The sequence below is a fragment of the Cyrtonyx montezumae genome, unplaced genomic scaffold (assembly GCF_038088225.1).
Source record: "Cyrtonyx montezumae isolate F1298 unplaced genomic scaffold, pur_monq_1.0 scaffold_3, whole genome shotgun sequence".
In the NCBI taxonomy this organism is placed as follows: Eukaryota; Metazoa; Chordata; class Aves; order Galliformes; family Odontophoridae; genus Cyrtonyx; species Cyrtonyx montezumae.
In genome coordinates this window covers 104,879,989-104,896,556 of record NW_027072034.1, presented here as the reverse complement: position 1 = coordinate 104,896,556, position 16,568 = coordinate 104,879,989, and the positions used below count along the sequence as shown (strand labels likewise).

Here is a 16,568-nt window from a genome sequence, read left to right as displayed (position 1 = left end):
TCAGATACAGGTCTTTACTATGTTTTTCCTTCCCCCTTGTTCCTCCCTACTTGAGCTTTTGGCATAATTATATCAAGGGCGGCACTTCAGCAAATATTTAACCTGATTGCACTGCATAGACTTGAAGAGAGAAATGGGCTTTGGCACTCTTGAGAAAGTATGAACTGAGGCAAATGTTTAACAATTTCTATGATGCAAACAAAAAAAAATGCTTTCCCAGAAAGATTATTCATAATTATTTTTAAATTTAAAAACAAGAAGGAAGATCTTTTTTTTTTTTTAGGAAAAAGGGTGGTTACTTGCTGTCTACTAGTATTGTTGCTGAGTGCAGCCTATACATAGGACAATACAGAGTCTTAAGCTTTTGCCTTTCCACTTCATTCTAAATGGGCTTGGGACAGTTGTGCCAGTGAGTAGACCTGGGCTCTGTTCACAGCTCTTCCCTGCCCTATTGTGATCTCTCATTCACTGTGCCTCTCTTTGTCTCTTTTTCCTCCTGTGTCTGTTTAAATTACTGCAGCTAAAAGGATGGAAAGTGGCTCTGCTCTGTGTTTGACCCTGCCTACCAAACTGGCGGGACTTGCTGCCATCTGGCAGGCCAAGATGTTCTTACAATACAAACAAATGTTAAGAAATCTCTGATTTGTCCCTTTGTTTTCTGTGACTTGGAACTCTCAGCATATTTGAAGCTGTCTGACCACTCCACCACCAGTTCTATGGTCCGAGTCGGGTTCTCTGTGTTTGGCACTGATATCCTCAGCTATGGCTCAGACGTCAGGGAGTCAGGCCCATCCTGTGTTGAAATTTTTCTGAAGTGCCACGAAGCAAAACTTCAGGCAAAGCATGCAGTTCCAGGGCAGTATAGGAAATAATGGTTCAATGTCCGTACAGCATTCATGCCATGTGTAGTCTTCCTTCTCCCTTCTCAACATGTCAGTTCAGGGTCCTCACCAGTTTTAATGGTATATGAGGATGCAAGCAAATTGAGACATATCTTAACTCATGCATACTGTGAGGTGTGTTCTCAGCTGTGAGCCTATATACAGAATGCTTTCTACCTTACGTTAGTTTTCTGTTTGTCTTTTGCAGCACTTTTACAGGCAGTCATAGCTGGCGATCTGCTGAAGGTAAGCACAGCGTACTGTGTCCGTGTTTTCACAGCTACTTGAAGGTTTGATATGCTGTAAATTATATCACACCTCTGCTCAAAACATAAACAGACTGCTGTAGGGACTGCTGTCAAATGCCATTTTACAGCCTTTCCAGGAAACCCTGAGTATTAGGGAGACATCAGTCAGTTAAGGTGTGAAATTCTACTGAATAGGGTCTGGTGTTAGGCAGCACCTTTCAGACCAGGGTCCATAGTGCACTGTACAAAGCACTGTGTCAATTACCAATAGGGAAATCACTGTACTGGCAGATGCAGCACCAAGCAACAAGGTAATTCTGATGCAACCTTACGCAATAAAAGATGTTTTACTGCAGTGATGTTGGTGGCCGAGCAATTTGAGTTGTTAGAGACATTTTAACATCTTCCTAGACAACCCCAGGCCAGGTAGAATGAAACATCTGGTAGATGTCTCAAAACCAATAGTATTTTGGTGTGGTAAATTTTTGGTACCCTGCTTTGGTAGGAAAAGGAATCCATGTAAAAAAGCCTTGTTCCCAAAGTCTGAAGTTCCGTGCCTGACACTTACTCAGGCTGTGTGTTTCAGTAGCCAAACAGGGGTTTGCAAACATGTCCCTGAATTTGGATTAGGAGTGTGATTAATGATAGCAATATTATCTGCAAAAAGCCAGCTTGGAGCCATTCGTAAAAATGACAGCTCTGTCAGGGTAACCCTTGGCCTGCAGATGCGCCTTCCATTCCTTCTCTAGTGTGGTAGCTGCAGCATCTAGGGAATATTCCTCAAGCAAGCAGTCATAAAAATATTGTTCAGTTTCTGCTTTTTGAAAGCTCTTTGCCTGAGTTTTGACATGGAAACTTGCCCTTCTTCAGGTGTCGTATGTCATGAATAATGTTCCAGTAAGCAGCTACTCCCTCTTTTCTGCAGTAATCTGTATTACAGAAACAGAGTTTACAGCAAATCTTAGAACTGACCTGTGGATGTTCCCTGTCCATTCTTATCCTGGATAATGCTTCCCCCTTTTAGGGGGCTCTGAATAGAAGAGAGAGTGTGAGAAGGAAGATCTCTGGCAGTTCAAATCTAGCTCCCTGTGGATTTTTGACTCGGAGTCTTCTAGTTTAGTCAGAAAGTATTTATCTTGGGTATGCTTCCTTTGCTGATTAAAAAAAAAAAAAGAAGTGGAATTTTCAGGACATAAGCCAGAATTTTCTATCGAGTACATATATTTTTAAATTTCCTAACGACTTCACTGGAAGTATTTTTGCAAGCATTTATAGCAACCAATAATTCACCACCCATAGAGCAGCAACGTCTCATTGTTCAGGAAATATGATCTGCTCCTGTTAACCCATATAATTGTCAATGCTAAGTTTTTTTTTTTTTTTCATTGGGGCTTAAAAGCTGGCTTTAATGTAATATTGTATTTCATTGCATTGCATTGTTGTACTGATCTCCTGCGGAAATTAATACATGATTTGCCTGCATATCTGTTTTTCTGCTTCTGCATTATCCTTCTTTATGTGTATGTGTGTTTTTTTTTTTTTTCCTAGTTCATAGAATGCTGTAAAAAAGGAGCCAATTTGTTAATCCAAGGACCTGACCACGGCTCCTTGTTGCACCACGCTGCCAAGAGTGGGCATGGCGAGATTGTGAAGTATATCCTGGAACATGGTGAGTCAGTGTGCAAACCTACAGCAGCCAAATGTGTCAGCCAGGTGAAACCACAGAGCACAGTATGGCTGGGAGCATCCTCACTCATTATTGTCACCTGCAGCCAGATGTTCACCTGCAGCAGGCATGAGCAGGAGACTAGGAATCTAGTAGCAATTGACATGAATGGCTCCAGATAAAGGGAAACTAAAATTATTATGACTTTGGAGGAGAATGGGTATTTTCACAGTTTCATCACTTGTGACACTGTGAAGACCCAGTGTGATGCTCTAGTTCGCCCTCTGGCATGAGGGTCTGCAGAATTAATTTGTTTTCCTATTAGAATATGTGTTGTAGAAAACATTTAATCTGTGTAAAATCATAAACACAAATGTAAAGTCCCTCCTACCATTGGTATTATTTCAGTATTTAATAACACTGATTAGGAAGCTGTTTTTCTAGGCTGGATTTGCCTAGTTTCTTTCACAACCTTCCAATATTTTGTCTTTTTTATCAAGACCACCTCATAACAAAAATTTATGATATCCATTTAAAATAATTATATTTGTATGCAGTGATCTTGCCATTTCAGATTTTTCCTTCAGACTCTTTGTCAGTAACAGGGTTGCAGGCATGCTTACATGGGCTATGTAAGAATTCGCATGTTTACCTATGTTTGAGTTAGCAGTATTTAGGAGTTTCTGCCAGTTCAAACTACAGTGATCTTGTTCACTGATTGCTGGAAAAATGATATAGACCACAACAGCATCACTGATCACTAACGCAGAGACTGTCTCTGACAATTTTAATGTATTAGCTAGTGCCTGAAATTTGCTACAGAAATTGTACAGAGAGAAGTATAAAGCACCACTCACAGTAAACAAGGAGGCAATAATCTATCTGTTAACGTTTGTTTTAACTGAGGTGGGATTTAGCTTCAGTTTGACTCCTGAAGTTTAGGTGTTTACATACAGTGTGATATATCCAATAGGTTCATAAAGCATTTTAAGCAGAACTGTGGCCCAGTTATAGCTGAGGGGAGCCTCTTTTTTAGTGTGCAGAGGTACCTACCTATGGTAGATACATGTAGCTGGCCTTATATCCAAATACTGGCTACTTTTCTCACACATTGTAGCAAGTCTTACTATTACTAAATCTACTTATTTGACTTCTCTGGATCATCCTGTTAATTACAGTTCATATATGTACCTCTAAATTCCATAGATAGACTTAATTTTACTTAATTTTCTTACTCTTTCTGTTTTCTTCTCACGGTACACATGACCTGTGCCACTTCACTCTCATGGATGCCTCTCCAGGACTTTTCTTAGGCACACATACCTTAAATTACAGACTGACCCAGTTACCATTCCTTCAATAAGGGTTTAAAATGAGATCATTTAAACCACTGAGGATGTGAGCAGGAAATCCATGGGAATTTTTGAAGTGAAAAGAGAAATGTAGGGGATTACAGACAGTTAGACAAAGACAAACCAGAAGGTTGAGCAAATGTCAACTCAGCTCCTCTTTCCCCCCCCTCTATCCCCAAGGATGACAGGAAGCTTTTGCAGCTTTCCAGACATATGTCCTCTGGGCTTCTCCAAATGCATTGTTTGTTTAACATTCTCCGGGGATCAGAGAGTGCATGGGACAGTGCTCTAATAGGGGCCTCCTCTTTTCTCCCACCAAGCAATTAATGAATCTAATATCTACCCTGGGCACTTCTCAGTCACAAACAACCTCTCTTGCTGAATCATCATCATAATGTCCTTGTTTTTATGTCGTTTTCTCTGGCACCTGGCATCTTCTCAATAGTAATTAATGTATGATACCCTATCCAACAGTACCAATATCTGAGACTTTCCCTGTATCCAGCTTCTCAATTCTGCTGATAGCCACCCTTGATAAAAGTAGATCTTGCTCTTGTTCTGGCCGTTACTTTTGCCCACCTCTAATTCCCCCATAATTTGTCTGTCACATAGTTTGTCAAGAACATGTGACTGGAGATGGTTAACATTAATAAGAACTCCACTAGAAATACTGTCCAGCACACAGCACAGAAAATCTATTATTAATCACAGAGAAAATCTGAATATACTTCAAACCGTGACCAACAGCAACAGAAAATGAGCATTAGCTATCTGGTGTGAAGCAACTGGGGAGAACTGAATGTGGTAGAAGGGTGGTAAATCCCTCCCCACCCCAAACAGACACATCTCAGGCATAGCACTGGGATTACGAAGGAGAGGAAATGGTGTTGCGATATTAAGGCTGTCCTTTGTGATGATGGCTTTATGCTTTCTGTGAACATGCAGGGATATTAACATGAAAGGTTACACTATGACACTGTGATCTTGATCAGAATGATTTCAGATGTTAAGGGCGGGGGAAGAGGGAAATAACTCTTCTGGAGGTATAAAAAGGTAGAGATGAGCCAAACAAAGATATTGCTGTGCAGTGTTGCCAGAGACTTATCCGTGGACTAGCATGAACCTGGAATAGCAGCTGAAGCAGCAATGTAGTAGGTGTTAGAACAGCTGCTTACTGCTTCAGGAATGGTGTTGGTTGCTGTTCCTTCAAAACAATTTTCTCTCCATCTCCTGTGCATGAAGGACAGATACACAGACCTACATGTTGTTCAAGAAGCCTTCATAAATCAATAGTCTCTTGCTTGTATTGAAAGGGTCACCTTTTGGGATCTGTTTGCAGCTGGGCTAAGAAACTCTTAGCAAGAAACTGAGGGCCAAACACGGTAGGTATCAAAACCACATCTGTTTATCGCTGCAGTCAACTGTCTCACACTCCAGTGCTTACAGGTTAAAAAAGGTTAACTCTTTCCTTGCTTCACACAGTCAGTAGGGAACACTTAGGAAACTCAGTTAGAAAAGGATCTCCTAAATTATCACGCATCTTTGGAATCAAACTTGACTTGGAATCTTCATCTGGAAGTTCTGAACTGTTTATATTTTATAACAATTATTGAAGACAAACAATCCAATATATGTCTTCTCCTTCTTTTCTTCTCTAGAGGCTCAAAAGACATCCAAGAGTTTTGTAGTTAATCTAGGGAATGTCAGCTTTCAACAGAAGAACATTAATTATAATTGCTTTGGAGTTTGTGTTGGAAACTTCTTGTGGAATAGTCAGTCCATGCCATCATGAACATTTTTGTTATCTCTCACCTCTGTCCTTGCTCCACTAGATAGCATCCTCTGGTAAACAAGCGGATACTTTTTGTTGTTATACATTCACTGATAACTCTAGATTTGCAGAGTGTTTTATAGTTGGGGGACATTTGTGAGGCGCCTAAGTAGAAAATAGCTCAGTTTTCCAAGAAGTGACAAAGTATAAGTTTGGTTTATAAAATTTGAAGTTAACATGAGTGAGAGACAGTTAAAATGGAAGGCATGTTCTCATAACTGGATCAAATTACCTGATACTATAGAAATTCAGAGCCAGAAGACACTAGTAGGCCAAGACAGACACTGTTAAAATTCACATCAGATAGAATTGAGGAGTCCAAAGTTGGGGGAAGACCAGAAATAGTTCTGCTTTTGTAAATAAACAAAATTATTTTATTTTAAAAAGATTCCCTCTTTGACAGTAACAAACCAAATCCATTTTTGTCCTGCATATCAAAAACTTAATTAAATTATTAACCAAAGAGGATTTTGACAGATAAACAACTGGAAATGCTGCTAGTGGCAGATATTATTGTCAAAAACAAATTCACTTCTTCCCCAGTTCTATGAAGATGGGACTGGCAGGGGTTAATAACTGTGGGTCTCCTGTGGGTAACTGTAACCACCTCCACTGGAGAGGGCAGGCTGTGTTGCAGGCTTGGAGGCCTTTTGGGCTGCATGATGCTGTATATTTTGGAAATGCTTCCTTTTGCCTTTCTTTTATGTTGTAATGAACTCAGCTGAAGGGCAGCTGCTTTCTAGCATCTCCTCTTGCCTCTTCCCATCCCCAGCTCTGCCTGAGAAATTAGAGAGGGGTTTTGATGGAGTGAAAGGGGGCAGAAGGAAAGAAGGAAAAAAGTTAATAATTCTACACAGACAGTCTATTGGAGATGTGAAGGAAAGAAAGTGATCTCAGCTGGGCTCCCCCACAGTGTGTCATGCTTTTCAGCTCCTTTCAAGCAAACTTCTCCCCCCTGTCCCCATCCCGTCATTCTTTAGTCCCCAAATCTCTCTCTTTCTCTCTCTCTTTTTTTTTTCCTTCCTTCACCTCTCCACACATTTCTATCTTTTGTTTTTATTTCCCCCCCTACTGTTTTCCTTGATAGAAATCTCACTCATGCATTTCCCTTCCGGATTTCTATGGGGTTATTTTGTCCTCTCTCTCTCTCTGTGCCATGGTCTCCTTTTCTTTCTTTGCCTCTTGTCCCCGAGTAAAACAGCCGCCTCCCTGCTGGGTCAGGATGACAGTAACGTTAGCTTTCCCAGTGCCAGCCCTTCCCACATCTGTGCAGCTTTTGTCCCAGGGCAGAGGGGGATTTGGAATGGTCGATTGGCAGCGCCAGGGAGACTGATGTAAAAATGAGGTCCAAAACAGAGGGGAAAGGGAATTAGGAGGAGAGCGTGATATGGGTTATGAGAAGCACAAGCAAAATAAATAAAAAATAAAGGAAGCAGCTCAGATTGAGTGTGAGCTGGTACCGTATAATTTCAGAGATAGGCCAAAGAGAATAAAATCAATGAATCCTGGCACCACATTGTGCTGTAAATTGATTAACTGTGATATCTGGCCTGAAGTCTGGGATGGAGTCAGGTTGCTCCCATTGGTTGTTTTGTTTGGAATAGTTTGCTGGAGAGCTCCCATGTGCACTGGTAGGATGTACCTGGCACCTGCTTAGGTTTGTACTCATAGACTGCTCAGCACTTGGCTCCTCTCCTGACCAGTTAGTATTCCTTTGTCCTCGGTTTTCTTTCTCACCATACATACTCCATTCCAGCTCTTCTGTCCAGTCAGATCACATCCTTCTAATTTCTCTCTCCTTTTTCTTTTCTTACCAAAGTAAGAGTGTGCCCAATGCAGCCAGTTCAGATACTTTTCTGCACCATTGCATCACAACCTTCATTGTCTCCTCTGTGAGCAGAAGCACACTATTACTAAGTTAATACTGCAAGTCATTCCTTGTACCTATCTCTGGAAGGTAGTGTTGCAGCAAGCCATGGGAAATCACCTTTATTTTTGAAAGAGCATGGGTTTTTTTAGTCCTGAGATATACAAGGAAGTTTTTATTTGTCTAGTTGTTGGTTTGGTCTGGTTTTGTTGTTATTTTTTATTTTTATTCTTAGTTTCTTAGCTATTATTTTTCTCAACAAGGGAATTCTGCTTAGACTTCTGCATCCTTCTGTGCTTATAAGAAAATGTAGGCCATGATTATGCTTCTTTTTGAAGGGGAGCAGCTGTGTGGTGTAGCATGAGAGTTGAGAGAGTGGCTAATGAGCTCGGAGAACTGCTGCAGTAGGTATGCAATGCTCTGTGCACTGGGTTCTAGGCATGCTACCTTTTTGGCCACCTCTTCCTCATGATGGTGGGAGGTGAAGGGAAGGAGCTATCTGCAGTTCCAGGAGCCAGAGCAACCAGCTCTTCCAAAGATAATACACATAAATGTTATAAAAGGAGTGACAGAGAGATGGACTGCTCTGATCCGCTTCAACAGATACTCAGTGAAAGAAATGAAAAGAGGTTGTGTGTAGGCCTTTGTAAGTAAACAGTGTGAAATTCCTCAGTTTTAGGTGAGATTTGCCATAAGCTCTTGAGGACTCTTGAATTTGAAAGTCAAAGTATGATGAAGAGAAATATTCATGCACAGGAAGCAAAATTCCTGTAAAGTTTCACTATTCCCCTTGCTAAAAGCCCCATACCATCTGGCACTATACTCCAGAGCGAGGGAGAGGAGAATAATAAGGCAGACTGGAAAAGGAAAGGTTCTTCTCATTTCAGATGCTATCCAAGTCCTAGCTTTTCCCTATCACTGTAATTCAGTGATGGAATTTGCTGCTATAAACATCTGACTGTAATGAATATCAAAAACAAAAGCACATCAACATAAATGAATTTTTTGTCTCACTTAACAAAAAAACTTTTCTATTTTGTTTAACCTTACTTTCCTGATCATTGCTGACCAGTAGAGTACAGGATTTGCATATCAATATAAAGACTGCTGGGAATATTCCACCCTGATCTACATTCTGTATAGTGCTGTTAAATAGAGTAGCACAGGGATGTCATTCAGGACAGAATTTGGCTAATTTCAACTTCCTAATGACATTTTCCCCCTAGTACTAACAATAGATTTTAACTTGCAATATATCAGGGTCTCCATTATATCAGCACTTACAATGTGCTGTGCTTGTGTGAACCACTTAATTGAGCAAGGTGAAGAGTGAGAAAATAAATTCCATGAATATTCATTCCCAGTATAATCTAGAAGCTGCTACTCCCTGGCGCTGAGACTCCAGCAGTGACTGTGCATTCAGAATTTTGCTAGTGCAAGGGTTTCTACAAGCAAATGTTACCTTGAAGTTTGGTGTATTTATGCTAACTGAGCTTTCAGTTGGTTTATATTACATATTGAGCTTGTACATATTGTATATGTTCATTTACATATGCAAACAAATGTTATATAACATCCTTGACTGTCTTTTGCAGGTCCATCTGAATTGCTGGACATGACAGACAGTGAAACGTAAGTACAGTCTACCCTGTCTGCTCTTCACAGTATTTATATTACATTAGCCAACTTATCTTGTTTTTCAAAATGGCACATCGCTTCAAAATCAAGCAAACAGAAGTTCCCCCAGATTTGAATATGTGGCTTTCAGGCCTAGAACAAATGTTTCTTGAACCCCAGAAAGGATTTCTTCTCTATTGCTTCCCATTTCTCATTAGTCTTTCTAAAGACATACAAATCCTGCACGGTGCTTTGATGTTTCCAGAGTCTAGTCACTGAGGATAAACATGAAGGATTGATTCCAAAAGTCAAGACATGAATTTTCTTATTCAGTGCTGGATGGTCTGCCTTAGCTGTCCTAAATGGACACAACTTCTGCAATCAAAAATTTCTCTCAAATATTTAGAATCCCAATCAGCTCTATTATTATTAAAAAAATAAAAATAAATAAAGACTACTTTCCACATCTCTGTATAATCGTAGCATCAAAATAGTATAAGTAGATAGCCATGGAAGTAATGCTTTCTCTTTATTTCCATGGCAAACACAACACATGCAAAAAACATAAGAACATTATTTGATAGAACAAATTCTCAGCTACTAAATGCTATTTTTCAACACAGGTGCCACCGTTAGCTGTGCATTTTCATTGGTGGTGAACAAGAGCCTGCATGCTGCACTGATAATGATCAGCATGGCCATTCAGAATGTAGTTTGTCTTTCTTGTTGCCAAAATGCACCACCCATTGCCTCACTGTGCTCACATCCACTGTTTGGTCTCTATAAATGTTCAATAAGTGTCAGTGAATGTCAGTGGGTGCCATTTTTTTCTGCATGGAGGAATTCAGTAACACACCTTTGCTTCATGTGCACCTCCATGATGTGTACCATTTTGCCAGACTGCTCCTCTGCTGCCATCTGTCGCACGGCAACAGAGTGTAACAGAATATTGATGTGGAGGTCCATCCTCTACTTCTATTTCATCACTATCTGCCTCTGATGTTGTAGAGGCAGATAAAAAAAAAAAAGGAATTAAACAACAAAAAAAGAGGCATTACTTTTGGATCAGTCCTTATATAAGTGATCCATAAATAATTCTGGTAAGTATACGGAATATATGAGAAATAAAACAGCCTTTTCTGTAGGGGTTAAGCCTGTCATTTCCCATCCCACAGCGTCCTCTTCTTTACTGGCATTCTCTGTTAGTTCTGTACAGGGTCCTTATGGGCAGCCCAGGGGTGATGAAGTCCAGATGGACTATCTCCTTCTCCTTGTGCAGTGGCATAGCACAGAGGCTCTGAAATTAAGTGCAAGTGAACATAGCCATGATGGCTTCCCTTTACAAATGTTCCTCTATCACTAACTCTTGAAAATGAAAAGTTCAAGCCGTAACTGCTAGCATGAATTTTTATTTTGATCCTCACAGTGAAATCAGGTATCATACCTTCCTGAATCTATCTCTCATACATTATAGATAGATCACCAATGCCTGTTAATATTTAACTTGCCCAGTAATTGGCTGAGACTGAAATTCCTTTTTGGCAATCTATGCTCTTCTAATCTGTCTTATTACAGGTAATTCTTATCATTTTTTTTTATCTTGGAATGCATGTAATGGCCCTATGTTTTTGACAGTAGTGCTACAGACACCTCTTCAAGCTGATCAAACTACTTTCCTCCTATTTCTAGTCACAGTTGAATTGGTTTCTTTAACCTCATTAGTACAGTCAGTCTCAGAATCCTGCTACATGTAGACCCACCCTGAATTAAGAACTTTGCAAGTAACCTGCACCTCTACACAGCCTTCTGTTCTCAAAAGCATGTGTCCAAGCTTCCTCAGTAGCTCACAAGTCTGAAAGTACAAAACAAAAACACGAATCTCCTCTCATGCATCCATAGTGGTCATTTATCAGAAGCAGGGCAGAAAGTGTACCATTCATGGCTTTGATGGGCATGATTTTTCTACCATGTCTCCAAGAATGGTACTTAGGTGAGAAACAGCAGGAAGAAAAATTTTTGTTCCAGCTTAGCCTGGTGTGAAATAAGGAGTCTGCTTTGTCTCTGCAGCAGTTAGCAGAACTGTGGGTTGGATGGGAGTGTGACATTTTTGTGTTTTTGAATACAAAAATATTGTGCCTGTTTCTTTCCAACTCCTCACTTCTCCAGTTGCTGTTTGTGCTCTGCAGGCCTTCTTACTAAGTCAAAGGATGTAGGTGCTAAGGAGGAGAGTGCACAAGTCCGCCTCTGCCAGGAGGAAGCAACCTTGCAGAAATACATCGTCTCTTTCTGTTCACTGAACCTCCTGTTTCATAAATGTTGATGAGTGTGATATGTCTCACTGCTGGTTTCTGTACTTTGGTCTAGGGGTGAGACGGCGTTACATAAAGCGGCCTGCCAGCGCCATCGTGCCATCTGCCAGCTCCTGGTGGATGCGGGAGCCTCGCTGAGAAAGACGGACTCCAAGGTAACCCAGCCTAGTCAATGAGTTATAAAACACTGCAGCCAAGCGAGACTGATCAGCATCCGTCCCTGCTGTGTGCATGACTGAGGCTTCCCTGTGTGTGCCAGGAACAGCTCTTTTTACACGTTTTTACTCAGAAAACTGTATTGATTCAAACAAGTACAAGAGACTTTAGTTCAGTCCCCAGTGTGGGTCATCTTCACTATAGTGAGTGCTTGGCCTCAAAATATTCGGTATGTTGGGTGTGAATGAAGCATCTTCATGGCACAGCAGCATCCTTCTCTTGTGTGGTCAAAAGAGAGTCCTGTGGGCAGGGACCGCCTGGGGGAGCCTCGATTTTTGATTGCACAGTGTCTATGAGGCTTACTTGTTGTGGCTGACTTGCTTTGTGAGGATGCTAGCCATATTTTTTTGTCCTCACTTGCACCTGTGTTTATTGATGTGACATTAACCTCAGCTGTCTTTCCATGTAGGCTTGGAGGAGGAAGATGTATGGGAAAAATTTAAACCTAGGAATATTATGCAAGAAAAAACCCAATCTGATCACTTGGGAGCATGGTACTGAATCTGCCCCACTAGCATATAAGCAACCTGTATCAGTATTTGAGTAATGCTCAGATCAGTGGGCTCCAGAGTCGGAAATAGCTTTTTGTGGCAGCAAGACAATAACAATTCCTGTCATGTCAAACTGTAGAGAACAGTCTATAAGCTTGAGAGAATTCATCTCTTTTTCAGATCTCTTTTTTTCAGATCAGACTCTTTTTCAGTACTATATATTGTAAGATAATTTCTGCAACAGCTGAATCCAGATAAGTGGCTTCTGAGTTGTTAATCTTCATCTATCCAGAAATTCAGAGAGAAAGAAAGTGGAGATAGGTTATTGTGTTTTCAATATTTTTGATTCTTTACGGTCAAGACTATTGGCCCAGTTCCACAGTAATCATAAGGTATCTCAGATAACAGAGTAGCAAAGTGATGCAATGAAAATTGAAAATTTTTTACTTGAAATAGAATGAGCCGCATTGAACTCATCTCAAATACCCTCTCTCCATGTCCTCAGTGAAGTTCAGCAGAACACATTTCAGGTGTTGCTGACAGTATTGTGCCCCATTCACTCACATAGGCACTGCAGCCTCAGAATGAAATTTCAGTTCCTCCCAATATGTTAGCCCTTCTGTGTAATATATCAAAACCCATGTCCTTGCAGGTTTGAATGATTTGTCTTAAACCCCAGAAGGATCTTCAAATTCTTCAGAACCTTATGAGTCTCCTCTAAACACTTGACATCACCTTCATTTGTTGTACAAATAAGTAAATTCTCCAGATGTACTTATGTCCTTCATGTAATAATTCTTTTGGATCATGCTTTCATTTGGTCTTCTAAATATGTTAGCACAGAATTTTTCTTCCTGTTTATTTATTATAGGGTAAGACTCCTCGTGACAGGGCTCAGCAAGCTGGTGATCCAGATCTGGCCTCCTATCTGGAGAGTCGACAGAATTACCAATTGGTTCCCCATGAGGATTTGGAAACAGCAGTCTGATGTCTGAAAACAGTGAAGAGGATCTTCAAAAACAGCAAGGCTGCACCTGAGCACTTGGGCATTGTGTGAGGAAGAAGCTGATGGAATCCACATGTCTCTCGCTCTCGTGGAAAATATCAGAGGACATGCCACCAGTTTCTAAGGGCTACAGAGTCTTGCCATGGAGTGGTTAGGTTCCATAAGTTAGCCTGTGATGGATAAGGTGGGACACTCAAAAGTCTGTGGAATCCATGGGCCATGGAAATTTACCTTAATTGCTTCCAGCAAGTAGCATGAACTTCTCCTATGTTCATCTGTACAATTTATTAAAAAAAAAAAAAAATAGAGAGAGAGAGAAGTGAGTGTGGGGGAACCAAACTAACTGGGACATTAGAACACTTAAGAACAGGCCCTCCTCCATCCCTACATTTTCTTGCATACCTTTAATTCCCCCATTCTTCTCAATTGTCATCTGGTAAATAGTATCTGTTATCTCTGAGTTTTCACAAATGTTCAGGCAGTAGCAAAAAATTGAGGAGCTCTGGATGCCCTTAGGAAAAAAACATTTTTACCTGCTGTGTTCCCTCCTTTGCTATCCCTTTGGAAGCTGCTTCCTCAGTGTTCTGTCACTGGGGAGTTTTCTCACTTTTGGAGAGGATTCTGCCTATTGCCTTGTTTTCTAGGGTGTGGTGCACAGTTCAGTTTACAACAGTAACAAAAACAAACCTCCTCATTGTTGCTGCATATATGCTTATGGTATCCGGATGAGACAGCCATTTGAATAGAACGGTTATCCAATATAGCCACACTGAATGAAAGAGCAGAAAGCAAGCCCAAGGTTTCTTGCACCTCCATTGTTACTTATAATGATTGACTGGTTTTTGTCAGCTTTCAGACCTGACTAAAAGCTATTTTTTTTTACTTCTGGCAAGATGGGTTTTATGACAAGAAACCTAGGAGGTCATCTGCCAGCCATGAATAAATGAACAAGCACTGCATATATTGGGAACGGGAAAATTTCCTCTGGCTGAACCTGTAAACTACCTGATTTCCCATTAGGAATGGAAGAAAGGCTCTCCCCCCAAAAAAGGACAAGTGTCAGCTCTTTGCCTCATTATTCACTATAGGCTTGGAAATTTAAACTTGCTTAGCTGCTGTAAAGGCCTGCCATGTCTACTGTACTCATCTGTTCTCTGTCTTACCTCAAAGATTATAACCACAAAAGAGGGAAAATCAGACACATACATACAGAAAATTTTCACCTTCAGGTTTTTTTTTCACTAAAGACAGTTCAGCTGCCAGAAATAGCAGAGCTTCCACTTTGAGATCTTATGAAGACACTCACGGCCCACTTTTTGGCATAATTCTTGCAATAGATTTTTAAATTTTGCTTTGCTGTTTGTTTTGAAAGATTACATAGTGTTTGGTTTCATATGCATTTCTAGGGATAGGTATTTGGTGGATGTTGATCATCAAGATTACATGCAGTTTGGAAACCATGGAAAAAACTCAGGTCATTATTCAGATAAGTTTTTCTTCCTCAGTAGAAATTGTGAAAATTAAATGAATGAAAATCCTTTCTTTATTCTTTTTAAGTTTCCCTTCCCTTCCCTTCCCTTCCCTTCCCTTCCCTTCCCTTCCCTTCCCTTCCCTTCCCTTCCCTTCCCTTCCCTTCCCTTCCCTTCCCTTCCCTTCCCTTCCCTTCCCTTCCCTTCCCTTCCCTTCCCTTCCCTTCCCTTCCCTTCCCTTCCCTTCCCTTCCCTTCCCTTCCCTTCCCTTCCCTTCCCTTCCCCTCCCCTTTTTTTGAGTGATTGTTGTGGCAGAAGAAGAAAAGCTATATATATATATATATATTATTTTATTTTTCCTGTTTTCAAAAGTTTATTTGATATGAGTGAAATATTTCCTTATTATTTCTTCCTCTGGAAGGAAACTATATATTTGTAATCTATTGACCAATGGCGACAAAAAATGTATTTTGTCTTTTTTTTTTCTATCTTCTCTTATTTGAAAAATAAAATATGAAAGCCAAATTCCTTCCCTTGATAATAATGCAGGGGCTTGTGGTGAAGGTGTATATATTGGAACTGAATTTGGCAATAATTAAAATAAAAAATTCTGAGTATGATTTTGGTGTATATGAAACTTCCATAAGGAAGACCCTCACAGTGTGGTAGGCTTTGCATCATTTTCCAACTGTGAGGAAAGACTATACTGTAATATTTCTCTATATCTGACTTAAAATATGAATGATATTAGTATCAGTTGTATCTTTTTGCTGTTTTACTTGTGTGAGAAACAGAGAGAGCTTCAATGATACCAGAGACTGGATTTTGTCCTGTGCTGAGGCCAGACTAGGGCCTGAGTAGAGGATATTCAGTGAGCACCTTGCAGCTGTCTCATCCTTAAGTCACAAGAAGGTGGAACAATAAAGGCTTGCTCTGATCACAGGTAGCCTCCAGAGACCACGTGTGAATTATTATATGGGGCTGGGCCTGGTCCTTTTTCATCTCCTGTAGTGCTCCCCTTGGTGATATGTCCTTCATGCCCAGAGGGCGTGCACTGTTCACAGAAGGAGCTGGCTCTGGAACAGACAGGTTTCCTGAGCTCCTTTCTGTCATTTGGGCTGTTCAAAGTAGCTGGAGCACACACGAGAGAAACCGGCCTGCATTTTCCCTAGCAGCAGGAGTGCAATGCTATGATCAGAGCGAGACATTTGTGCCTCTAGAAAGCTTACTGCTCTGTGTATGTGGTAGGAGGCAGTTACTGTGTGGTGGAAATGTAGGACAGGAGCTGGCTGGATGCAGTGCCTTTTTACATTCAAGGTGTCCCAAAGCACCACACAAGTAATGCATTAGACACTGGTGATATATTGTATGTAGCTAACAGAGCATGTGTATTATTTTTTGTGATGGCTCATGCACAGCCAGGAATATAAGAGCATGGCTCACTGAGGGATGAAGTTTGGGGCCAGGATGTAGCAGGATTATTTCCTATTCCTTCCCCCATGCTATGGGATTCACAATTTTGGACAGCCACTAGAAACAGGTAGACCTCAGACATTAATGGTAGCACACACATATTGAATCTCTTGAGTACTTGGGGTCTAGCTTAGTACAGTAT

General features: G+C 40.7%; 1 protein-coding gene across 4 annotated transcripts in view; it reads left to right on the top strand.

Moving 5' to 3' along the window:
• Positions 1-14,297, top strand: part of DGKI (diacylglycerol kinase iota) — a 209,044-nt gene extending 194,747 nt beyond the window's left edge. For all 4 annotated transcript variants that reach the window (XM_065742681.1, XM_065742684.1, XM_065742683.1 and 1 more), the window contains 5 exons: positions 1,090-1,127; positions 2,678-2,798; positions 9,441-9,477; positions 11,827-11,926; positions 13,350-14,297. In XM_065742681.1, the coding sequence (XP_065598753.1) occupies positions 1,090-1,127; positions 2,678-2,798; positions 9,441-9,477; positions 11,827-11,926; positions 13,350-13,466 (413 nt within the window). In that variant the 3' untranslated portion in view covers positions 13,467-14,297. The remainder of the gene's footprint in view (positions 1-1,089; positions 1,128-2,677; positions 2,799-9,440; positions 9,478-11,826; positions 11,927-13,349) is intronic.
• The last annotated feature ends 2,271 nt before the right edge of the window (positions 14,298-16,568 follow it).